Raw genomic sequence first — 18,346 nt, 5'->3', positions numbered from 1 at the left:
ATAAAAAATTATGTATATAGAAAAAAGTTACTTTTCGGAATTGTCCAACTTTACGACTCATAAAAAGTATAAGGTACTTTTATTTCTAAACCTTCCCCGATCCATAACGAAAAACCTCTGAAAATTTCATTAACAACATTGATTCGTTTGTATAGGAAAAAGAAAATATCTGTTTTTAGAGGTTTTCCGGTAATTATTCGATTTTTTCTCGCCGTAGAAACCATCTTAGAACTTCAACGAACATTTAAAAATAATAATTTGCCAAATTGGTCCAGGCGTTGTTGAGTTATGCGCTTAGCAACACATTTTCCGATTTATTTTTATATATGTATAAGATATTATCAATATATTCATCAAGTTGTGGCTTATCACATCAGGCATTGGTAAATCACTCACTGTTTTCACCCATTCCACCAACGAACTGGTCGCAATTCCCTGACTATTTACCATTCATTAATACCCATTAGAGTCTTAAAAGCCTCCGCGTTGGTGAACTAAAGGGAATACACTTGCAATTCTTGACTTGGTCTAGATGTTGTATGGCATTTTCAAGAAATTCTGAATTGTTGTCTGTTGCTTTAAAATTCATCTAAAAAAAAAAAAGGAAACTAAAATTAGTTCAACTTTTCTTTCAGACTCTAAAAACGAAAATGAATCTATTGCATGTCGAAATTATGACACCACCTGGAAAAGGCTCATATTATTACAATTATAAAAAATCCTACTCTATTGTTATGATGGTAATCGCTAATGCGAAATATGAGTTCATAGCCGTTGAAATTGATGCAAACAGAAGAGTATATAATGCTGTAGTATTCTTATATATTCCTCAAGCGGCAATAGTTTCTATGAGTGAGGAAGAAATTCTATTTGTTTTTGTTGGAGATGATGTATTTTCACTGCAGACGAAACTATTTTCAATTACAGATTATCGAGAGCTAGACGGGTCGTTGAAAAAGCGTTCGGAATTTTGTGCAGCCGACTTCACGCTCTTGCACTGAGGATACATTTGAATCCATAAAAAGCATCGAAATTAGTTTTGGCTTGTTGTTATCTTCATAATTTCTTAACACGGAAAAATATAACGCAATATATGAATGACAGTATCGATATAGAAATTGTTACCATAGCACAAACTCAAAACATATCTCAGCAAACTACTTATGAACTTTCAAAATTAAGACCGCTTCAAAGGTCAAATGCAGCAAAATGTGTACGTAATAAATATATACAAATACTATTTCAACACAGTTGGCGAAATATCCAATAAAATATTATATATGTACATATATGTAGTGGAATCTGATAGTTGTCGGAATCAGAATTGAAACCGAACAAAAAACAAAACAGTAGGTGTCATGAATTCAGATATTATTGGTTTGATATTCGAAGCAGAATTTGTATCTGTTTTGGGTGTCACAGAAACCAATTTTATCGGTTTTGCTGCCAGAAACAAAGCAAGAAGATTGTCGCACACAGATTTGAAATGTAAGTAAGTTAAGAAATCGAGTTATTTTATTGTTACGAATTGATTTATCTTTATTTCTAGAGGAGAAAACATAAGAATAAAGTACGAAATGCCTTAATTATTGAGTTTTACACAAAAAAGTTGTTATATATTTAAACATCACCCGAAATTTTTTTGGATACGATTTCTTTGATATTCTGCCTTAGGGAAGCAATTTGCCGATGCATCTCGCGTGTGTATTTCAGAGATTCATATTTGTTAATAACAATTGTTCAAGTTAAACTAGAAAAATTTCAAAAAATAAAATTCTAAATTTTTTTAAAAGCGGTTTTTGACCAAAAAAATTTTCTTAATTTTTTTAGTTTATATAGAAGATAATTTAATGCCAAAGATAATAAACTCTGCCCCAATTCCATACGTTTACTTTTTTTCAATCCTGCCCGCCAATTCAGAAAAATCGTAAAAATGTTAAACCGAGTCAAAGTTTTCGCTCTCTTCCCAAGCGCTCATATATCGATCGGTCACTATTTCCCTTCTAGCTTCGACAATATTTCAAATTCCCATCTATAAATGTTACATATCTCTTAAAATCTTTCTTTAATTCGGAACTGATTAAAAACTTTAATAGGATTACCTCCAATGGATTCATTTGCGAGTTTTGTCACATTAGTAAACAGCTGGTTCGAATATTGGTTTAGCGTATATTCGAAAAGACGAAAATCCAACCAGATTCTGTGACACAATTGTTAATCTGACTTGGTTTGCAATTCTGACATCTAAGCAATTTTGTCTTGGATTCCACAACACCCCTGATAATAATAAATATATTCTAAATAATAAACATTACTCACCATGTTTTCAACATCATCTTCACAGCCAGTTTTTTTGTTTTGGAGAGCTCACGTCTCTAGAAATTCTTCATGCCATTAATACGATTTCACAATGTCTATCGTAGCACTCGAATAAAATTCTTTGTACTTTGTTAAGACACCGCTTACGCGACTATAGCCGAGTTAACAACGGCGCACAGATATTGATATCATCGGCATATATCTAATAAAAGATTGTACCTGCTCGGTTGAGTTCTGCAGCTCGAATTATATTCTCCAGCAGCATATCGAATATATCACACCATAGGGATTCGTCTTGTCTGAAATCTCGTTTGGTTTCAAATGGCTCGGAGACGTCCTTCCCGATCCTGACGGAGCTTTTGGTATTGCTTAACGCCAATTTACACAACCGTATTAGTTTTGCGTGGACACCAAATTCAGACATCGCGGCATAAAGGAAGTTCCTTTTCGTGCTGTCTTTGAAATCGACGTGGTGGATGTCGATTCTCTTTTCACGGGTATTTCCCAAGTTTTAGCGCTTGGTGAATAACTGGTCGGTTGTGGATTCTCCAGGTCTAAAGCCACACTGATAAAGTCCAATCAGTTTGTTTACGGTGGGCTTCAATCTTTCACACAATACGCTTGATAGAACCCTATATGCGATATTTAGGAGACTTATCCCACGCTAGTTGGCGCAGATTGTGAGGTCTTCTTTCTTGTAGGTTGGGCTGAGTACATTTAATTTCTAACCATTGGGCATGCTTTCGTCCGACCATATTTTACAAAGAAGCTGACGAATGCTCCTCATCAGTTCTTCGCCGCCGTGTTTGAATAGCTCGGCCGGCAATTCATCGGCCGCTTTGTTGTTTTTCAGATGACTAATTCTTTTTGGACTTCTTCATGGTCCGGCGATGGAACATCGACTTTTCGACTATCCAATATTTTGTTATGATTATACTATATATATATATGTTTAATAAATATGTGAACCTGATTTGTATCTTCATTATTAATTTAATAAAAAGTTTTAAGATACTATTTTTATTATTTATATTAAAGGATTTTGTACACTTTTTTAATTTAATATTTTATTTTCAGACGTTTTTTAATTCAACATAAGAATCTTAACTAATTTCATAAGAAATAGTAAATTACAAGAAATCTAGTAACAGTAAAGTTTAGTTGGTACATTTGCGGTATATATGCGAATCTCACTTAAAAAAATACACAAATATTATAGATCTTTTTATTCTATCACTACCGCATTTTCTTTTAACTTTAAGAAGTATTACAAGATTTCTAGTAATATGGTAGTTAAATGTAAAAGCAGCATTTGTATATATAAACTTTTTTATACATATGCCCATTGCTCATTTTTTTGCTTCGTTCATATTATTTAATGCTCAATTTTATGTACATGCATCACGGCGAAATTATAAACATTTAAAATCTGCCAGTTTCAAAAGTACTGTTGATGATTAGTGAAGGCATGATATAACACTAATGGGACATCAGTGTATTACATAATTTTTCTTCACTACACCAGGATGCATGTTACAAAATAAATATCAGTAGTTACCATAATTCATGCAAACAAATTATGCACTAAATTTTCTAGTTACTATTATGTGCTATGACACATGCCCATTATTTTAACCAAAATAAACACTAAACCAACATCGTACTAAAGGCTTAGCACTGTTTTGCGATCAGCGGCGCCATGATCTATCTTCAGATTCCTCATCTTCCTCTTCATCCTCAAGCCGCAATTCCGGCAATGTTTCTCCCCCGACTTCAGAATCATTACTCTGTTTATCATTACTAATTTGAGATGCGGCTGATTTTATTGGATCATGACTACTTAACTTTTCATCAGGTTTGTACACCTTATCAGTTATCAAAACTCCCGTAGTTACCGATGATGTTGACATGACCGGTGCCCAGGTTATCTAAATATTAAAAACATTTATGTTTAATAATCATACAATATAGGGGCGAGAATATTTAAATAACGAGTAATTATTAGATAAAAAAAAAAAAAAAAATAAACACATGAAAAAATGTTAAGTTCGGTTGCGTGCATCCTATAATAATCTGCACAAATACAAAAGTTTCCATACAAGAACTTTTTTTTTTGAGTGGTCAGTTTATTGGCAGCTTTATGTTACGGTGGTCCGATGTAAAAAAAAAAACTTTTAAATTAAACAAGGTTTAGGTAATGGTACACTCTGCTGCAAAATTGCTGAGATCGGGCCAATTTTTCGCAGATTGTACCATGACCTTAATTCGTGCCAAATTTCGTGAAGATATCTCTTAAAAAAATCCATACCAGGGTATGATTCTCATTGCTCAGTTTGTATGACAGCTATATGCTATAGTGGTTTTGACAAAAAACGGCTGCTTTGTGAGAACAAGATGCGTAAAATTTCTTATCAAATGTGGAACAGTTCGTAAGTAATTGCCCTTTTTCCCAATTTTCCGTTATAGCCTTCAATTCGCGTAACGTAACGTTTACTGTCTTCAATCGACTCAAAACGGTTTCAAAAGTCACGCGGAGATAAATCATCAATACGATGGGATCGGGATGATGGTATTCCTTGTTGACGGTTTGGCCGGTCGGAAATTATTCGTAGTGCACCACACCTCGAAGAAAACGSTCAACACAACTTAGATTTTTGACCTGCTTTGATGTGGTTTTTTCGGCTTCTGCTCTTTTGCCACGATATTCTACAATAAATCGTCTGTTTCTGGGTCGTAACCGTTCCAAGACTCTTCGCCACTAATAAACGTTTCATGACATCTTGGTCGTCAGAAAATATTATTTCAAGGTCTTAACGCAATGCTGTTTTTCGAAAAAAAAATTTGTGATTTTGGAAACAACCGGACTTTCACTTTTCTTATGATCAAACGATCTTTGAAAATAGTTTTCACTGATTCCGATAATCCATTGGTTTTCGCGTGAAAATAAAATTAAAAGTCTTACTATTTTTTTACTCCCAGTAGTACATATATACAGATAGGCAAGGTTGCACAGTACCACCACAACACTTAGTGTCATAAACGTTCAGATAGTTCGTGGCCTTAACCAGAAACCACCCTGTGAGAGAACGATCCTCGTAGCGTTGGATTTGTCAAGCAACGGTACTGCATAAAACAAACTACGCTCCGTCCAGGACTTAAGTGGACAATGAATTACCTGAGCGGTCGTCAATCATACATACTGTTTCGAGAAGGAAATTCTAAAATGAGAAGAATTAAACAAGGGGTTCCACAGGATGGTGTCCTCCTCGCTATTGCTTAACTTCTATATCTCGATGCAGCGGTAGATGAAGAAGCTTCAGAGCTGTATAGTGAGGCGCTTATGCTACCAGTTAAGGGGCATAATGAACTCCTCTCCAAGCAGTTCCTGCTGGGATGTTTTCGCAGAAACATCATCTGTTTGGAGCGGAATGGTCTCCTAGAAACATCAAGAGGTCATTCCTCAACTCCTCTTTGAAGTTGGTCGCCTTGTCGTGGAGAAGGGTCTTAAGTAAGAGTAAAGTGTGCATCTAAAAGGAAACGCATTTTAATCTTACGAACTAAGAGGGACACCTCATAATTCCCACAATAGTGATATGGATGAATAAACCCTAGGTTTTACGCTTGTAGAAGTATGAGGATACCGGCACCAACACCACCCTAAGCCAAGGTGTCGAGGTACCCGTGCCGAGGGCTGAATGGTCAGCGGGTGACAATAAATAGCTGATCGCGAACGGCCCCCTCTGATGCCCGGGCGAGGTTGGAGGTATAAAAGCCTTCTCTCCGCATACCAGCTCTGTGGAAGAGTGACCAACCCTTTTCGGCTTACTCGTGGGACTAAAAAAGAACGAATTCAAGAACTCCACAACAACAACCAATTTGACGACAACAGCGACATGAATTACAGGATTCCCATTACGGAATCCGAGGAGGACGAATTAGAGTACTGCCGGACATACCAACCAAAGTGGTATGGGAGGAAGCGTCCACCTCCAAAGCTGCCGTGAGCACCCACCAAAGTGCACTAGCGGCTACAGGAGAAAACAAAAAGAAGCGCAAGAAGTCCCAGATTCACCTAAGGAAAACCGGCACCAGAGGGCGGTCTTCAAACTAAGGAAGGATAGCCAAAGATCAAGCAGCCGGTACTTCACCAAAAAGGAATCGCTCTATCACAGAAATACTAGAAACTCTGCCCAAAAAACCTAAACGGAGTGAAAGTGAACACAGCAGCACAACAATGCCGAGGCATTTCTGTGATGTAGCCAGGGATAGCCTGCAAGTAGTCATCATAGATGGAAATTCCTTCTCTCCGAGCACTATACAAGGACATTCAGAAGAGTCTTCGTACTCGCATTTAGCTACTCCCTCTAGAGGAGCCAATCGAAAAACTCCTGAAGTGCATCAAGCTGCAGAACAAATCTATACCTGGTAAAGATAAATGGCAGCTGATCAAGGAGGAAAAACCGAATAAAGCAAGTAGACCAATACTGGTGGCCATTTGCGATGAGTCCATTGAGGCTCTCAAGAAGATTGACTACAAAATCAGCTTCGGAATTCGCAAGGCCATACTAAAAATCTTCCAAGGCGACAAAGCGGCTGACGAAGACGACACGGAAGAGGTCGACGACGCCAGCCAGTTGCTAAGGAATGTGGACTCGAAGAGTGCTACAGCGAATCTGACATCCCTCGTGAACGAGGGGGCATCGACATCAGTCTAGTACAGGAGCCCTGGGACAATGAAAACAATGATAAAGGTTTTTACACACGGAACAAAAGTAAACCTAGGGCATGCATTCTTATCAATAGAAGTATAAATGCATTTCGTTGTCCTAATTACAACACAGCAGATATGACAGTAGTAAAGGTGGAACAGAAGGAAAAGCCCTTCTTCTTGGTTTTGCCTACTTAGCTCATGACGAAGACATACCACCGACCCCGTTCACCAGACTAGTAGAATAGAACAGGAAGAAAGATGTCCTAATAGGGTTTGATGCAAACGCAAGGCACATTGTATGGGGTTGCTCCAGTATAAACACCAGAAGTGAGTCACTCTTGCAGTATATTCTGATAGGTTTCCGGGTGCGAGGAAGTGCTGGACCCCCACCCTATCAACAGACACAGACAGTCTCGTTGTGAATAACTGGATCCATGTCGGATCACTCCTGGATACTCTTCAGCATCCGCGAGAAATAGAGTGCTCCTCTCACATGTCGGAAGCCGAGAAGAACAGCGTGGGAAAAATTTAGCAGTATAGCAACAAAATGCCCTAAAAAGGGAGGCAATGAGAGTATTAGAAATCCTCGGGAACTATATTCAGAAGTAGAAAAACAAATTTTAACCACAACATTCAATAAATCCACTCCGCTAACAGTTTTGAAAAAGAGAAAGTATCTTCCTTGGTGGAACAGTGAAATCAAGAATTTGAGAACACAACTAAGAAAAGCTTTCAGAGTTTTAGAACAAAAATGTGGCAGCCATATAAAGATATTATCAAAAGATACTCATGGCGATCTTTCTGCACAGAAAAGTTGCAGAGAAACCACTAGGCTATCCAAATATCATATTAATACTGCCTATATTAGGGCGGAGGGAAGTGATTGGACCTCCTCGGCAAAAGAGTCTCTGCAGGTACTAATTACAACGAACTTCCCCGGGAGTCAGAAAACACCTTCAAGGAGGGTTCAACCAGAACCACCGTAGAACGCAGCTGATTATCGAAGCCAAATAGTAGACAAAAGAAAAATCAAATATGCCATAAATAGTTTTGCACCATTTAAAGCCGCAGGTCCTGACGGGATTATGCCCATCATGCTACAAAAACTGGTAGAACCAATAGTTCAAAGGCTTGAAAATATATACAAAGCTAGCGTACAACTATCGTACATCCCAAGAAGTTGGAAATGAAGTAAAGTTGTGTTCCTTCCAAAACCAGGCAGAAGAACGGAGAAGTTATAGAAGTCCAACATGCGTACATAAAGGGCCGATCAACCGAAACTGCCTTTCACGAGGTGATAAGTGTAATTAAAAAATCATTACACCACAAACAATACACCATGGCTGCTTTTCTAGAACTAGAGGGTGCCTTCAATAACATAGAAGTAAATACTGTAATTAATTCTCTGGCACATGGTGGTATAGATGACACTGTGTGCAGATGGAGAATAGGAAGATTATAGCTTCAAACTGCGCTGCACAAACAAGTTATGTGAGTAGAGGGACGCCTCAAGGCGGGGTTCTCTCTCCGATTCTATGGGTTGTAGCGCTGAACAAAATACTACCCCAACTAAATGGTGGAGGAGTGAAAGCAGTAGCGTATGCAGACGATATAGTGTTGTTGGTATCAGGCATGTTTCCTTCAACAGTCAGCGAGATTATGGAAAGAGCACTTCGAAGGTTAAACCTATGGGCTAAAAACAATGGACTAGGAGTTAACCCGAACAAAACAGAACTGATGCTATTCAGAAGTAGAACCAAGATCCCTCAGTTTCAACTTCCTGTACGAAACGGTACAATACTCACTCTATCCCCAACAGCTAAATACTTGGGCACCAAACTTTCCTGGAAAATAAATATAGAAAAAAGAATAAACAAAGCATACAGGCCTACTATAATTGTAAAAGAATCGGCTACAAGAATTGGGGCCTCAAAAGAAGTTTATTAATGGGGATGTATACGACTGTCATAAGACCTTTATTTACATATGGAACTCTGGTATGGTGGCCAGCGCTAAACAAACAATACAACATTAAAAAGTTAAATGCTATACATGCGCGGGTGTTACTGGTGCAATCAGGTCATGTCCGATTGATGCGCTCATTGTAATCCTGCATAAACTAACAATGAACATTTTTATTCACAAAACAGCATCTATTGCGGCGATAAGAATAAAATAATTGGGAGGTTGGAATCAGCAGAACTACGGACATATTGTAAACCTAAACAAGCTCATCATTAATAATTCAGACTACATTCTCCCAAAGCCGGATTTAAATAGACACTTCCAGTTGAGAATACCATCTAGACGAGAATGGAGAAGACGTTCAATAGGAAAGGAGGATACCATCTCAGTCTATACCGACGGGTCCAAAATGGACTGCGGGGTAGGCACGGGGTATTCTCCGCTGATCTAGGTATATCTCGCTCTATACGTCTACCGAACTCGGTTAGCATCTTCCAAGCAGAAGTACTAGGTATAGAAAAGAAGTTCTATTAGAAAACCACGGGAATATACATAAAGCAACTATATTTACGGATAGCCAGGCGGCGCTCCTGGCTTTGCCTTCACCCTTGACAAATTCCAGCATAGTATAGTTCACAACTGCAAGAGAGCAATAACCTCAATAAAAGACAAGTTCCAATTAAACTTGATCTGGGTTCTCGGCCACAAGAATTTTTTCGGTAACGAAAAGCAGACAAGTTGGCAAAGTCAGGAGCTTTCCCAACGAATCCGAGGAGGAACTAATACCAAGCCCGCTAGGATCCATAGACAATTTCAACAAGTTGAAAATACCAGATGGAAAAACATTACAAAATACATCATAACTAAACAATTATGGTTTTATAGCGCTTAAACACGAAAATGTTGGGCGCGGAATCACTTTTGCTCCCCACTCCATATGCATATGCCAAACAGTATGATACAATTAAGCAGTTAAAAATTGTCATTGTATCAGAGTGGGACAAAATTGAACTAACTACTCTACAAAACTTAGTATGTGCCACGAAGACTGTGCATGGTAAAACTTCAAAAAAGTGTTACTATTAGTACTAAACTTCAATTACTTAAAGTTATTTTTATTATATACGTGTTAATATAATATTGGATATGAATTTTAAGAAGTTTCTATTTTGCACATATAATTATTTTCTATGGAATTTAAATAATATGTAATTGGGATTTTGTTTTTGTTTACTACATCATATAAAGCCATAAATAAAACTATAAGCCATAATATATATATATATATATTCTGTTTTTGATACTTTAAATTCAGGTTGATGTATTTCACATATAATTCTTTTAGAAGGTATTTGTGTTGTATTGTATTTTCGCCTTCCATTTTAATTAACATATTCCATTGAATCAACCGTATTTTCTTATTCTCTTACATATTTCTGCATTATTTTGAAACCAAAACAAATAATTTCAAAGTTTAGGGAGAAATTAAGAATTTGGTAGTTACAAAGTTATGTTACAACTCTTACCTGCAGTCGCTTATCTTTGAAAACTTTTCCGCGCAATACAGCCTGCTCCGCATTTATTCGTGTAGCATAGGATAATATTAGTTGGGGTATTTCTTTATCCACATCATGTTTAGTTATTTCTCCAAAATGCTAAAAAGTTAGAATTTCTTTACTTCCAAAAGGTTCAGTTTCATTATATAGGTAACATTAAAACCTACTACTTGTTCTTAAGGGGTTATATACACTTGTGTGGGTTGGAGAAATCGATATTTATTATTGCATTTTCTTAAAGTAAATAATTTTAAGATATATACAATGTTACAGCTGTCAACAACGCTTTTCCATGTGTCCCCTATCGCGATTATCTCAAAATGATGCTTTTTAAAAAGTACCGTTGCTGAGAGCAAGGTTTGTCATAAATCATATGACTTATCGATATAATTTTTTATTGGCTACTTGAAAACTACAATCTCATGCTTATCGAAGGATTTGTTATTTTTTTTTGTTTTGTTTTGTTAAATACAATTTATTTGCAATCTATTTTAGTAAATAATAAGCAAATTGGATAAAAAAAAAAAACATTATTTGGCTTATATTTTTGATCTCATGGGAGATATAAAATATATACAATATGTTCTAAATATAAATGCTTATACAAAAAATTTAATTATACATTTAATATCGTAGTAACATATGTAATTTAACATTTAGTTGTAATAGTTTCATTACTATCATCTAATAACATGACTGCCAAAGGATTGTCATGGTAACTTATCTTGAGCAAATATGCTGAACTAAATCTTTTAATTTCATCATTAACAAACGGTATATTCAGGTCTGAATGAATGGCTTTATTTGTTATGAACCATGGCTGTTATTTTATTGTTATTTGAAATAAGAATTCTTTTGGAATGAAAAAGCAATTTTTAGACCCACAAAAATCGCTATTTTCAGTAAAATCATCACTATTTGCGGCTTTCGTTCAAGTACGGCGATATGATATAAACTAAATAAAACGTTTTTTTGTGCTCGCCGGAAAAGTTGTATGACAAAAAGAGTATCGGCACAACAGCTGTAGTGCTAATAAACGGGTACATTTTTCACGAAGAATTAAAATTTACACCTTTAATCATATATAAAAGTATGAACAATGTCTTTTATAAAAAAAATAAAAATAAAAAAAATAGTAAATAAAAAAATTTAAAAAAATAATAGAATATAACTTTATAAAACCCCTTAAGTGAAAATCTGTAATTTTTTTAACTTACCTTAAAGTGGCCTAACACGAAATCCGCTTCCTCACTAGTAAAACCAGTAACTACTATCGTTTTTGGTCTGCGGTCAACGCGAGTAGATCCCTCAGGAAACGATGGACGGGATCGGGGATTTTTTCTTCCAGAGGGGAAGTGAGGAACTTTGCTCCCTATTGGTAACGGGTGAGAAGATACAACACCAACGGCTGCACTACCAGGAACGACCCCAAGACTGCGCTGCAGTTCTTCAATGCGCTTTTGTATGGCCGTAGTATCATTTCCCTCCTGTTGTTGAGCTATTAGTTCCAATTCTATATCCAGCAATTCTTTCTTTTGTTGCTCCTTCGTTTTTTTTGGTGGAATTGGATGTTGGTTTTGAATTTGTGCTTGGATTTGTTCTTGTTCTGCGGCAATCTCCTTACGTAATTTATCAATAGTTTCTTGCAAGACTTTTATAGTGTCAAGGGTTTTAGTTCGTTGGGGGTCATTTGGTTCGCAACGTTCTACTATTTCCAAAGCAGATTTCATCTGTTTTACATAACTTTGTAATAGTTCCTGTTTCCTTTTCCGTAGTCCATTGGCGAGTTGTACAACAGCTTTAGCTTGCTCTTCTTGTTTCTTACGTATTATGGCATTTGTTGAACCAGAGTTGTGACTACGTGATACATTGTTTTTTAATCGCAAAGATGTTGCCGGTACATGGGCGGCAGCTAGAGGAGTGCTAACGTTTGTTGCGTTCGATGTATCACATGCAGGTATGCCTCCAGACGGAGTAATACTCGGATTTGCAACATTTTCATTCGGTGTTTTTGCTGAATCAGCTGCCGGAGTTGGAACAGCTGGGACGTTATTTAAATGATATTGACTATTTTTTCGTGTATTACCCATTGTCATAGGGGCCATATCACTTATTAATGTATTTGTATCTTGGCTGTGCCAAAATACTTTTATAAAGCGATTGTTAAGCACAGCTTCTGTACTACGGTATGCAACATTTGCTTCGGCATGTGTTGAAAACGTTATAATAGCTGCTTCGGGATCACCATCATAAGAAATTTGTATATTTACAATTTTGCCAAATTTAGCAAAGTGATTATTAAGATGTGCGATTGTATTCATGCCGCGTGGAATCTTTCGTAACTCCAGAGAACAGTTACTTTGTATACTTGGTAAACGCGGACCAAGACGACTGTTAAGTGGCAACTTACGTTTAACGGGCCCTTCAGCAATAGCCACCGAGTCTTCTAAATCAAAACGACGCTTACCCTGTGCCATTTGAGTTATATCTCCACCCGATCCAGGATTACCTGCATCAACAACAGGAATTGGAATTAATTCTCGTTGCAGTGGAGCTGAAACGGATGAAGAATTGAAAGGGAAAGAAAGCATCGGGGTAGCAACTCTAAAACCGGAGCCAGCGTTGGTATTTCCAGTGTAGTCTGCCGCAATTGAACCAGGGTTGTTTTGTTTATCTGCAATAGCACCAAGTGGAGGAAACCCAACGGCTGCTACAACTCCAGAAACCGGCATTATTCCTCCTGACCTCGCTACACCAGTGAATGGATTAATACCTGAGGCATTAACAGTACCACTTACTGTCGATCCACCTGTCAATAGCGGGTTAGAAGAAACCATTGACCCAGAAGATCTCATCCATAAATCTGGTGCATCTGGGTTATATTCCGGAAGGGACATTCCAATTAAGCCGGTATTATTTATATCTTCAAACACAACGGGATTAATCCCATGGTCCCAAGGGCATGTTTCTCCTCGAACGCAGTAACCTTTTTCATCAAAATCACGGCATCGTTGCCGCTTTTCTGATTCATGTTGTAAATGTGTATGATTAGTATGACGATCAGGCGACCCGCGAACGATTCTTGATACATTCGGTGATCCCTTACCTCTGCCTACACGTTCAAGAGAAGGTGAACGGCTGCGTGAATTTGACCGGTTCAGTCGGTTTTTACGACCAACACCCTCTCCACCGTTTCCTACAAAACGGGGTGATCTTTCGTCTGAACCTGTCATGTTGCTACTGTTACCAATACGTCTACGTTCCGTTCCACTACCGCCAGCACCTCGCCTACGCTCATGAGATCCTACATGCCGAAAGTCTATTGTTGGTGGAGATTTATTGCGAAATTGACGTTGCATTTTTTCACGCTCATTTATTCGGCGATCACGAGAACGACTTCGGCGTGAATGCCTTTCATTAGATCGTGATCGAGAACGTGATCGCGAACGGGATCGAAGAGAAGCACGACGACGACGGCTCTCTCGCGGTTGATTTTCTTTGTCAGCAATAGTCCTCGGAGGAGGACTTGCACTGCGAACGTGAGATCCAGCTTGAGAATAGTGGGTAGGAATAGATGGTGGCGTTTCACTTTTAATTGTAGCAGGGTAATGAACAATTTGGCTCGTTGTTTCAGATTTTAAATTAGCAGATATGGTACTATTGCCGAGTAATTCTTTTTCTTTATTCTAAAAAAAAAAAGGATTTGTGAAAAATGCAAATAAATTTCTTCGCAAATTTATAACTTACGTCATCTATTGGTAGAGTTTGAACTTTCTCGGCACAAACAGTATTCGGCAGGTTATCAATTTTCAATGGAGGTTCTGTAATGTGTGCTCCTTCAATAGATACATTTCTGGTATCAATATTATTGGGAGCGACTTCTTCCCCAACAAAATTTCCACTGCTTAATTTTGGTGAGGGTAGTAAGATATCAGTAAAATAATCCTCAGTGTTAATGGCAGTAAATAGCCTCTCTACAAAAGGTTGTGTTTCCTCACCAAGGAAAACATCAAGTTGTTCTATCATTAATTTTTTTAATTCTTTTTCTGGTTTATCTTTCTTAAGCAGCGCCAACACATAGCGGGCAAGGGCAGAAGAATCCGCATCGCATCTATAATAAAAAAGTCACAATATATACACGGTTTACTTTGTAATCAGTACTCATACTTACAAAGGTTCCAATACGACAACGAGCCAGCTTTTCAGAGCTTCCTGATTTTTTACGATCATCTTAATAATGTTTCTCAGTGTTTTTCATAAATTAATAACTTTGCCTTGTTTTGATGTGATTTTTAAAATACAATACTAATAAAATTTGGCTATACACTATAATATTATATATTCTCTTTAAGATACCCAATCAGCTTTTTTCTAAAAACAAACAAAAATATAAAAAAATTCAACGTTAGAAGACTAGATATAAATGAACTTTAAAATGTTAATCCTTTGTGGGGTAGCAGTTTTAAATGCATATGCGAATACTCGTCATATTATTAAGATCATTACTTTTGCGTGCACCAATCAACGAGTGAAAAATTTCTGGATTTTACTACTCGTTATTACGTTACCATATGCGATAATACAGAAAATTCCATCTAGAATACAATTTCTGAAGTTGTTTAATTTTTTGATTTCAGACTTTCAGTTATAACCCTTTACGTCCCGTTGTGAACAATTTTCAATATTTTAGCTATTTTAATTTATACAATTTCCATCCAAATATAGACAGTCTCGTTGGACACCTATTAAGCGAACGAATATAGTCGATACTTGAGTTGACAGCATTTATTCGATATTTTTCGTTTAACACATAAATACACTGGTACACAATAGGGGGATTCTCATGGTCTTGGTAGATTGCAGATTGCAAAAATTCTATACCGAAATATACACGGACACGAGAGCACCCATTGCAGAATCTAGTGATATATGAACGGCTGATTCGGTCAATTTATTGTAAATGAGCATTGTGCATGGCTATTGTGAACTGGCGCACCTTCTCCATTCATTCTTAACAGTAAAAACTGTATACAATTTTTATAATTTAAGTAGATATTATAAATCTATTTAAAATTTACCTTCCTCAACAATTTAACGACGAAATATGTCTTTATGTAAAATGACAGCTTAAAACAGGGTTGCAATTATATTTTTAAGTGTCATAGCTCAAAAATAAACGTGATTTTTAATCGGAAATTAAAAATTAATTAAATAATTTTCTACGTGTGATTGTTGCTGTGCCGTTGATTAGGTGAAAAATCTACAACTTGTGCACCGTGCGAGGGTTTCGCAAGAGCAAGAGAATCCCCTTATTGAAAACCAGTTTTCGCTGAAAACTATTTGCAGACTTACATTCCACTCATTATAATCAGTGCCTGCTCTAGTTTAATAGATTTTATTGGAAGACATATTTTGACATCCCTTAATTGTCATGTGATATTTATTTAAGATAAGATAAGATAAAGAATGAGGATTGCACCGCGACCTAGGGTCTATTGTGCCCCCTACCAACTCACAGCGTCTCACTTAGCCCCAGCAAATTCTTGAATCCCAATATCCTGCAAGGTGCTAATGCGGGGATATGATCCCTATTTAGAAACATGGATCCAAGGGCCTTAATCCGTCTGCAGATTGCTGGGCAATCCATTAGCAGGTGTTCTGGAGTTTCGGATTCCCAGTCGCAGAACCGGCAATTTGCGCAAGAAGCTAGGCCCATGTTAAATAAGTGCTTCTTGAGTTTGCAATGGCCGGTGTAAAAGGCGACCAGTAGCCTGACTTTATCTCTTGGGAGATTGATTATGAGTTTAAACCTCTTGAGGTTGTAACCCTTCATTAGCAGCTTTGCGTGGCGCAAGCTTGAAAGTTGTTGCCAATGTATCTCCCTACTCACTGCTGCATCCTTGCGGAACTGTTCCTTTATGGTGTGGGGACCTACCGCTATGAAGGGTTCTGGYCCTACCATGTTGGTGGATGCTGCAGAGCGGGCAAGCTCATCGCCCAGTTCGTTTCTAGCAATGCCTTTGTGGCCCGGCACCCAAATAAGGTGCACTTGGTTGCATTCTGCCAGACTATTCAGCCGGTCTATACACTCCTGCACCAATAGCGATTTTACCTCGTATGATGAGATCGCCCTGAGTGCCGCTTGGCTATCGCTTAGTATGGCTATACGGTCGTTGCGATAGCCGCGATGGAGGTTTAACTCTACGCACCGACTTATAGCAAATATCTCCGCTTGGAATATGCTCGGAAACCTTCCCATAGGTATGGAGATTTTTGCACGTGGTCATGCGACCCCTGCACCAATTCCCTCCGAAGTTTTCGAGCCGTCGGTGTACCACCTGATCGAGCTATCCYTGAGTAGTAGCTCGAGAGTGGAGTCGCTCCAATCGGCCTTGTTGCCGAGGGTGATCTTAAACTTTTTAGTGAAGTTTAACTTTTTGGTAATGCAGTCCCTAGGAAGAAGAGCCAGTGGTATGGTGCCGCTTAGCTCTTCCATACGTTGGGACGAGATCAATTTACCTTTGCCAGCTCCCTCTGCTGTCATTTGAAGCAGAGTGTCCTTGGCGACTTGACCAATTACTAGGTGCAGCGGGGTGAGCTCCAGCATTTCCTCAAGTGCCGCTGTCGGGCAGGTACGCATTGCTCCTGTCATACAGACACATGCAAACCTTTGCAGTTTCGACAGTTTAAGATTAGCCGTCGATTGCAATGCTTTCGATGCCCATACCACCGCTCCATAAGTTATAATTGGTCGCACTATCATAGTGTACAACCATCTAATAATCCTTGGTTTGCACCCCCAGGATCTACCAGCCAGCCGGTTGCGCACCATTAGATCCTTTGTAGCATTGATCATGGTCAGGTCGATATGCTGCTTCCATCTTAGCGTGGAATCCAGCGTGAGACCTAGGTATTTGACCATATTTGTCATCACTATCTCTCTGTCTCCGAGCGTTAAGTTCCTTAGGCCCGGCAGAGACCTGCGCCTCGTAAACGGGACGATGGTCGTTTTCAAGGGGTTGATGTTTAGTCCGACACTATTACACCAACCCTTGGCCAGGCCTAGTCCCCTTTGTACGAGATCGCAGAGAGTACTCACAAATTTTCCTCTGGCTATAATAACAATGTCGTCCGCATATCCTTGACAGCGGATTCCATTGTTAGTCAACAGCACCAGCAGCTCGTCCACGGCTACGCTCCACAACAGGGGGATAGCACGCCTCCCTGTGGGCGGCCCCTTGTAGTACAGAGACGAATACTGGTGCCTCCTGGTATAGGGCGGTGTTCGTCGATCTGCCTGCTCTGTATGCATGCTGGAATGCAGTTATAAGAGCCTTCGATCTTATTTCCTGGTCTATGATCTTTTCCATGATTCTTAGCAAGAAGGAGGTTAGACTGATCGGTCCAAAGGATTTAGCCAGCGAATAGTCTTGCCTTCCCACCTTCGGGATAAAGATCACCTTAGCAATCCTCCAGGGTTCAGGGATGTACGCCAGCGCCAGGCTATCTCTCATCACATGTACAAGGTGTGGCAGTAGAGTCTGCTCACCTTGTTGTAGAAGTGCCGGGAAGATGCCGTCCGCTCCCGGGGACTTGAATTTGGCGAACGAGGCCGTGGCCCACCTGACTGAGTCCGCAGTAAATAATTTCCTTGCAAGCACCCAGTCCAGGCGAGATGGCCTGTGCTCTACTATAGGTAGGCACCGGTCCACCGCAACAGTCTCCGGAAAATGCGCTCGTAGGAGTGCCGCCGCTCTCTCCTCCGCATTTGTCGTGTTGGTCCCAACACCTTTTT

The 18,346-nt window shown here is 38.7% G+C and overlaps 1 protein-coding gene and 1 long non-coding RNA gene across 3 annotated transcripts; both read right to left on the bottom strand.

Moving 5' to 3' along the window:
* Nucleotides 1-278: 278 nt before the first annotated feature.
* LOC108978382 lies at nucleotides 279-1,266 on the bottom strand. 2 transcript variants are annotated; one of them, XR_001994107.1, is made up of 3 exons: nucleotides 1,126-1,266; nucleotides 726-1,065; nucleotides 279-589 (listed from the first exon to the last, which is right to left on the bottom strand). It is a non-coding gene; the product is annotated as an uncharacterized LOC108978382 (long non-coding RNA). The 2 variants fall into 2 exon arrangements; XR_001994106.1 differs by lacking the exon at nucleotides 726-1,065.
* A 2,302-nt stretch (nucleotides 1,267-3,568) lies between these two features.
* On the bottom strand, nucleotides 3,569-14,877 carry LOC108978383 (RNA-binding protein 26). The gene is made up of 5 exons (XM_018948634.1): nucleotides 14,723-14,877; nucleotides 14,299-14,662; nucleotides 11,769-14,237; nucleotides 10,522-10,650; nucleotides 3,569-4,247 (listed from the first exon to the last, which is right to left on the bottom strand). Exons 1-5 carry the CDS (start codon nucleotides 14,779-14,781, stop codon nucleotides 4,008-4,010), a joined length of 3,261 nt encoding a protein of 1,086 aa, XP_018804179.1. The 5' UTR covers nucleotides 14,782-14,877; the 3' UTR covers nucleotides 3,569-4,007.
* Between the last annotated feature and the right edge of the window lie 3,469 nt (nucleotides 14,878-18,346).

This window comes from Bactrocera latifrons, unplaced genomic scaffold (assembly GCF_001853355.1).
Source record: "Bactrocera latifrons isolate USDA-ARS-PBARC rearing strain unplaced genomic scaffold, ASM185335v1 scaffold_1203, whole genome shotgun sequence".
NCBI lineage: Eukaryota > Metazoa > Arthropoda > Insecta > Diptera > Tephritidae > Bactrocera > Bactrocera latifrons.
Note: the sequence above shows the minus strand (reverse complement) of the source record. Positions and strands in the feature narration are given on the sequence as shown.

Excerpts from the sequence above, each read along its gene's own strand:
- LOC108978383 (XM_018948634.1), bottom strand. The coding sequence starts at position 14,781 with ATGATCGTAAAAAATCAGGAAGCTCTGAAAAGCTGGCTCGTTGTCGTA. Across the intron at positions 14,238-14,298 it reads AAACTCTACCAATAGATGAC|AATAAAGAAAAAGAATTACT; the intron begins GTAAGTTATAAA and ends TTTTTTTTTTAG. Across the intron at positions 10,651-11,768 it reads TCGTGTTAGGCCACTTTAAG|CATTTTGGAGAAATAACTAA; the intron begins GTAAGTTAAAAA and ends CTAACTTTTTAG.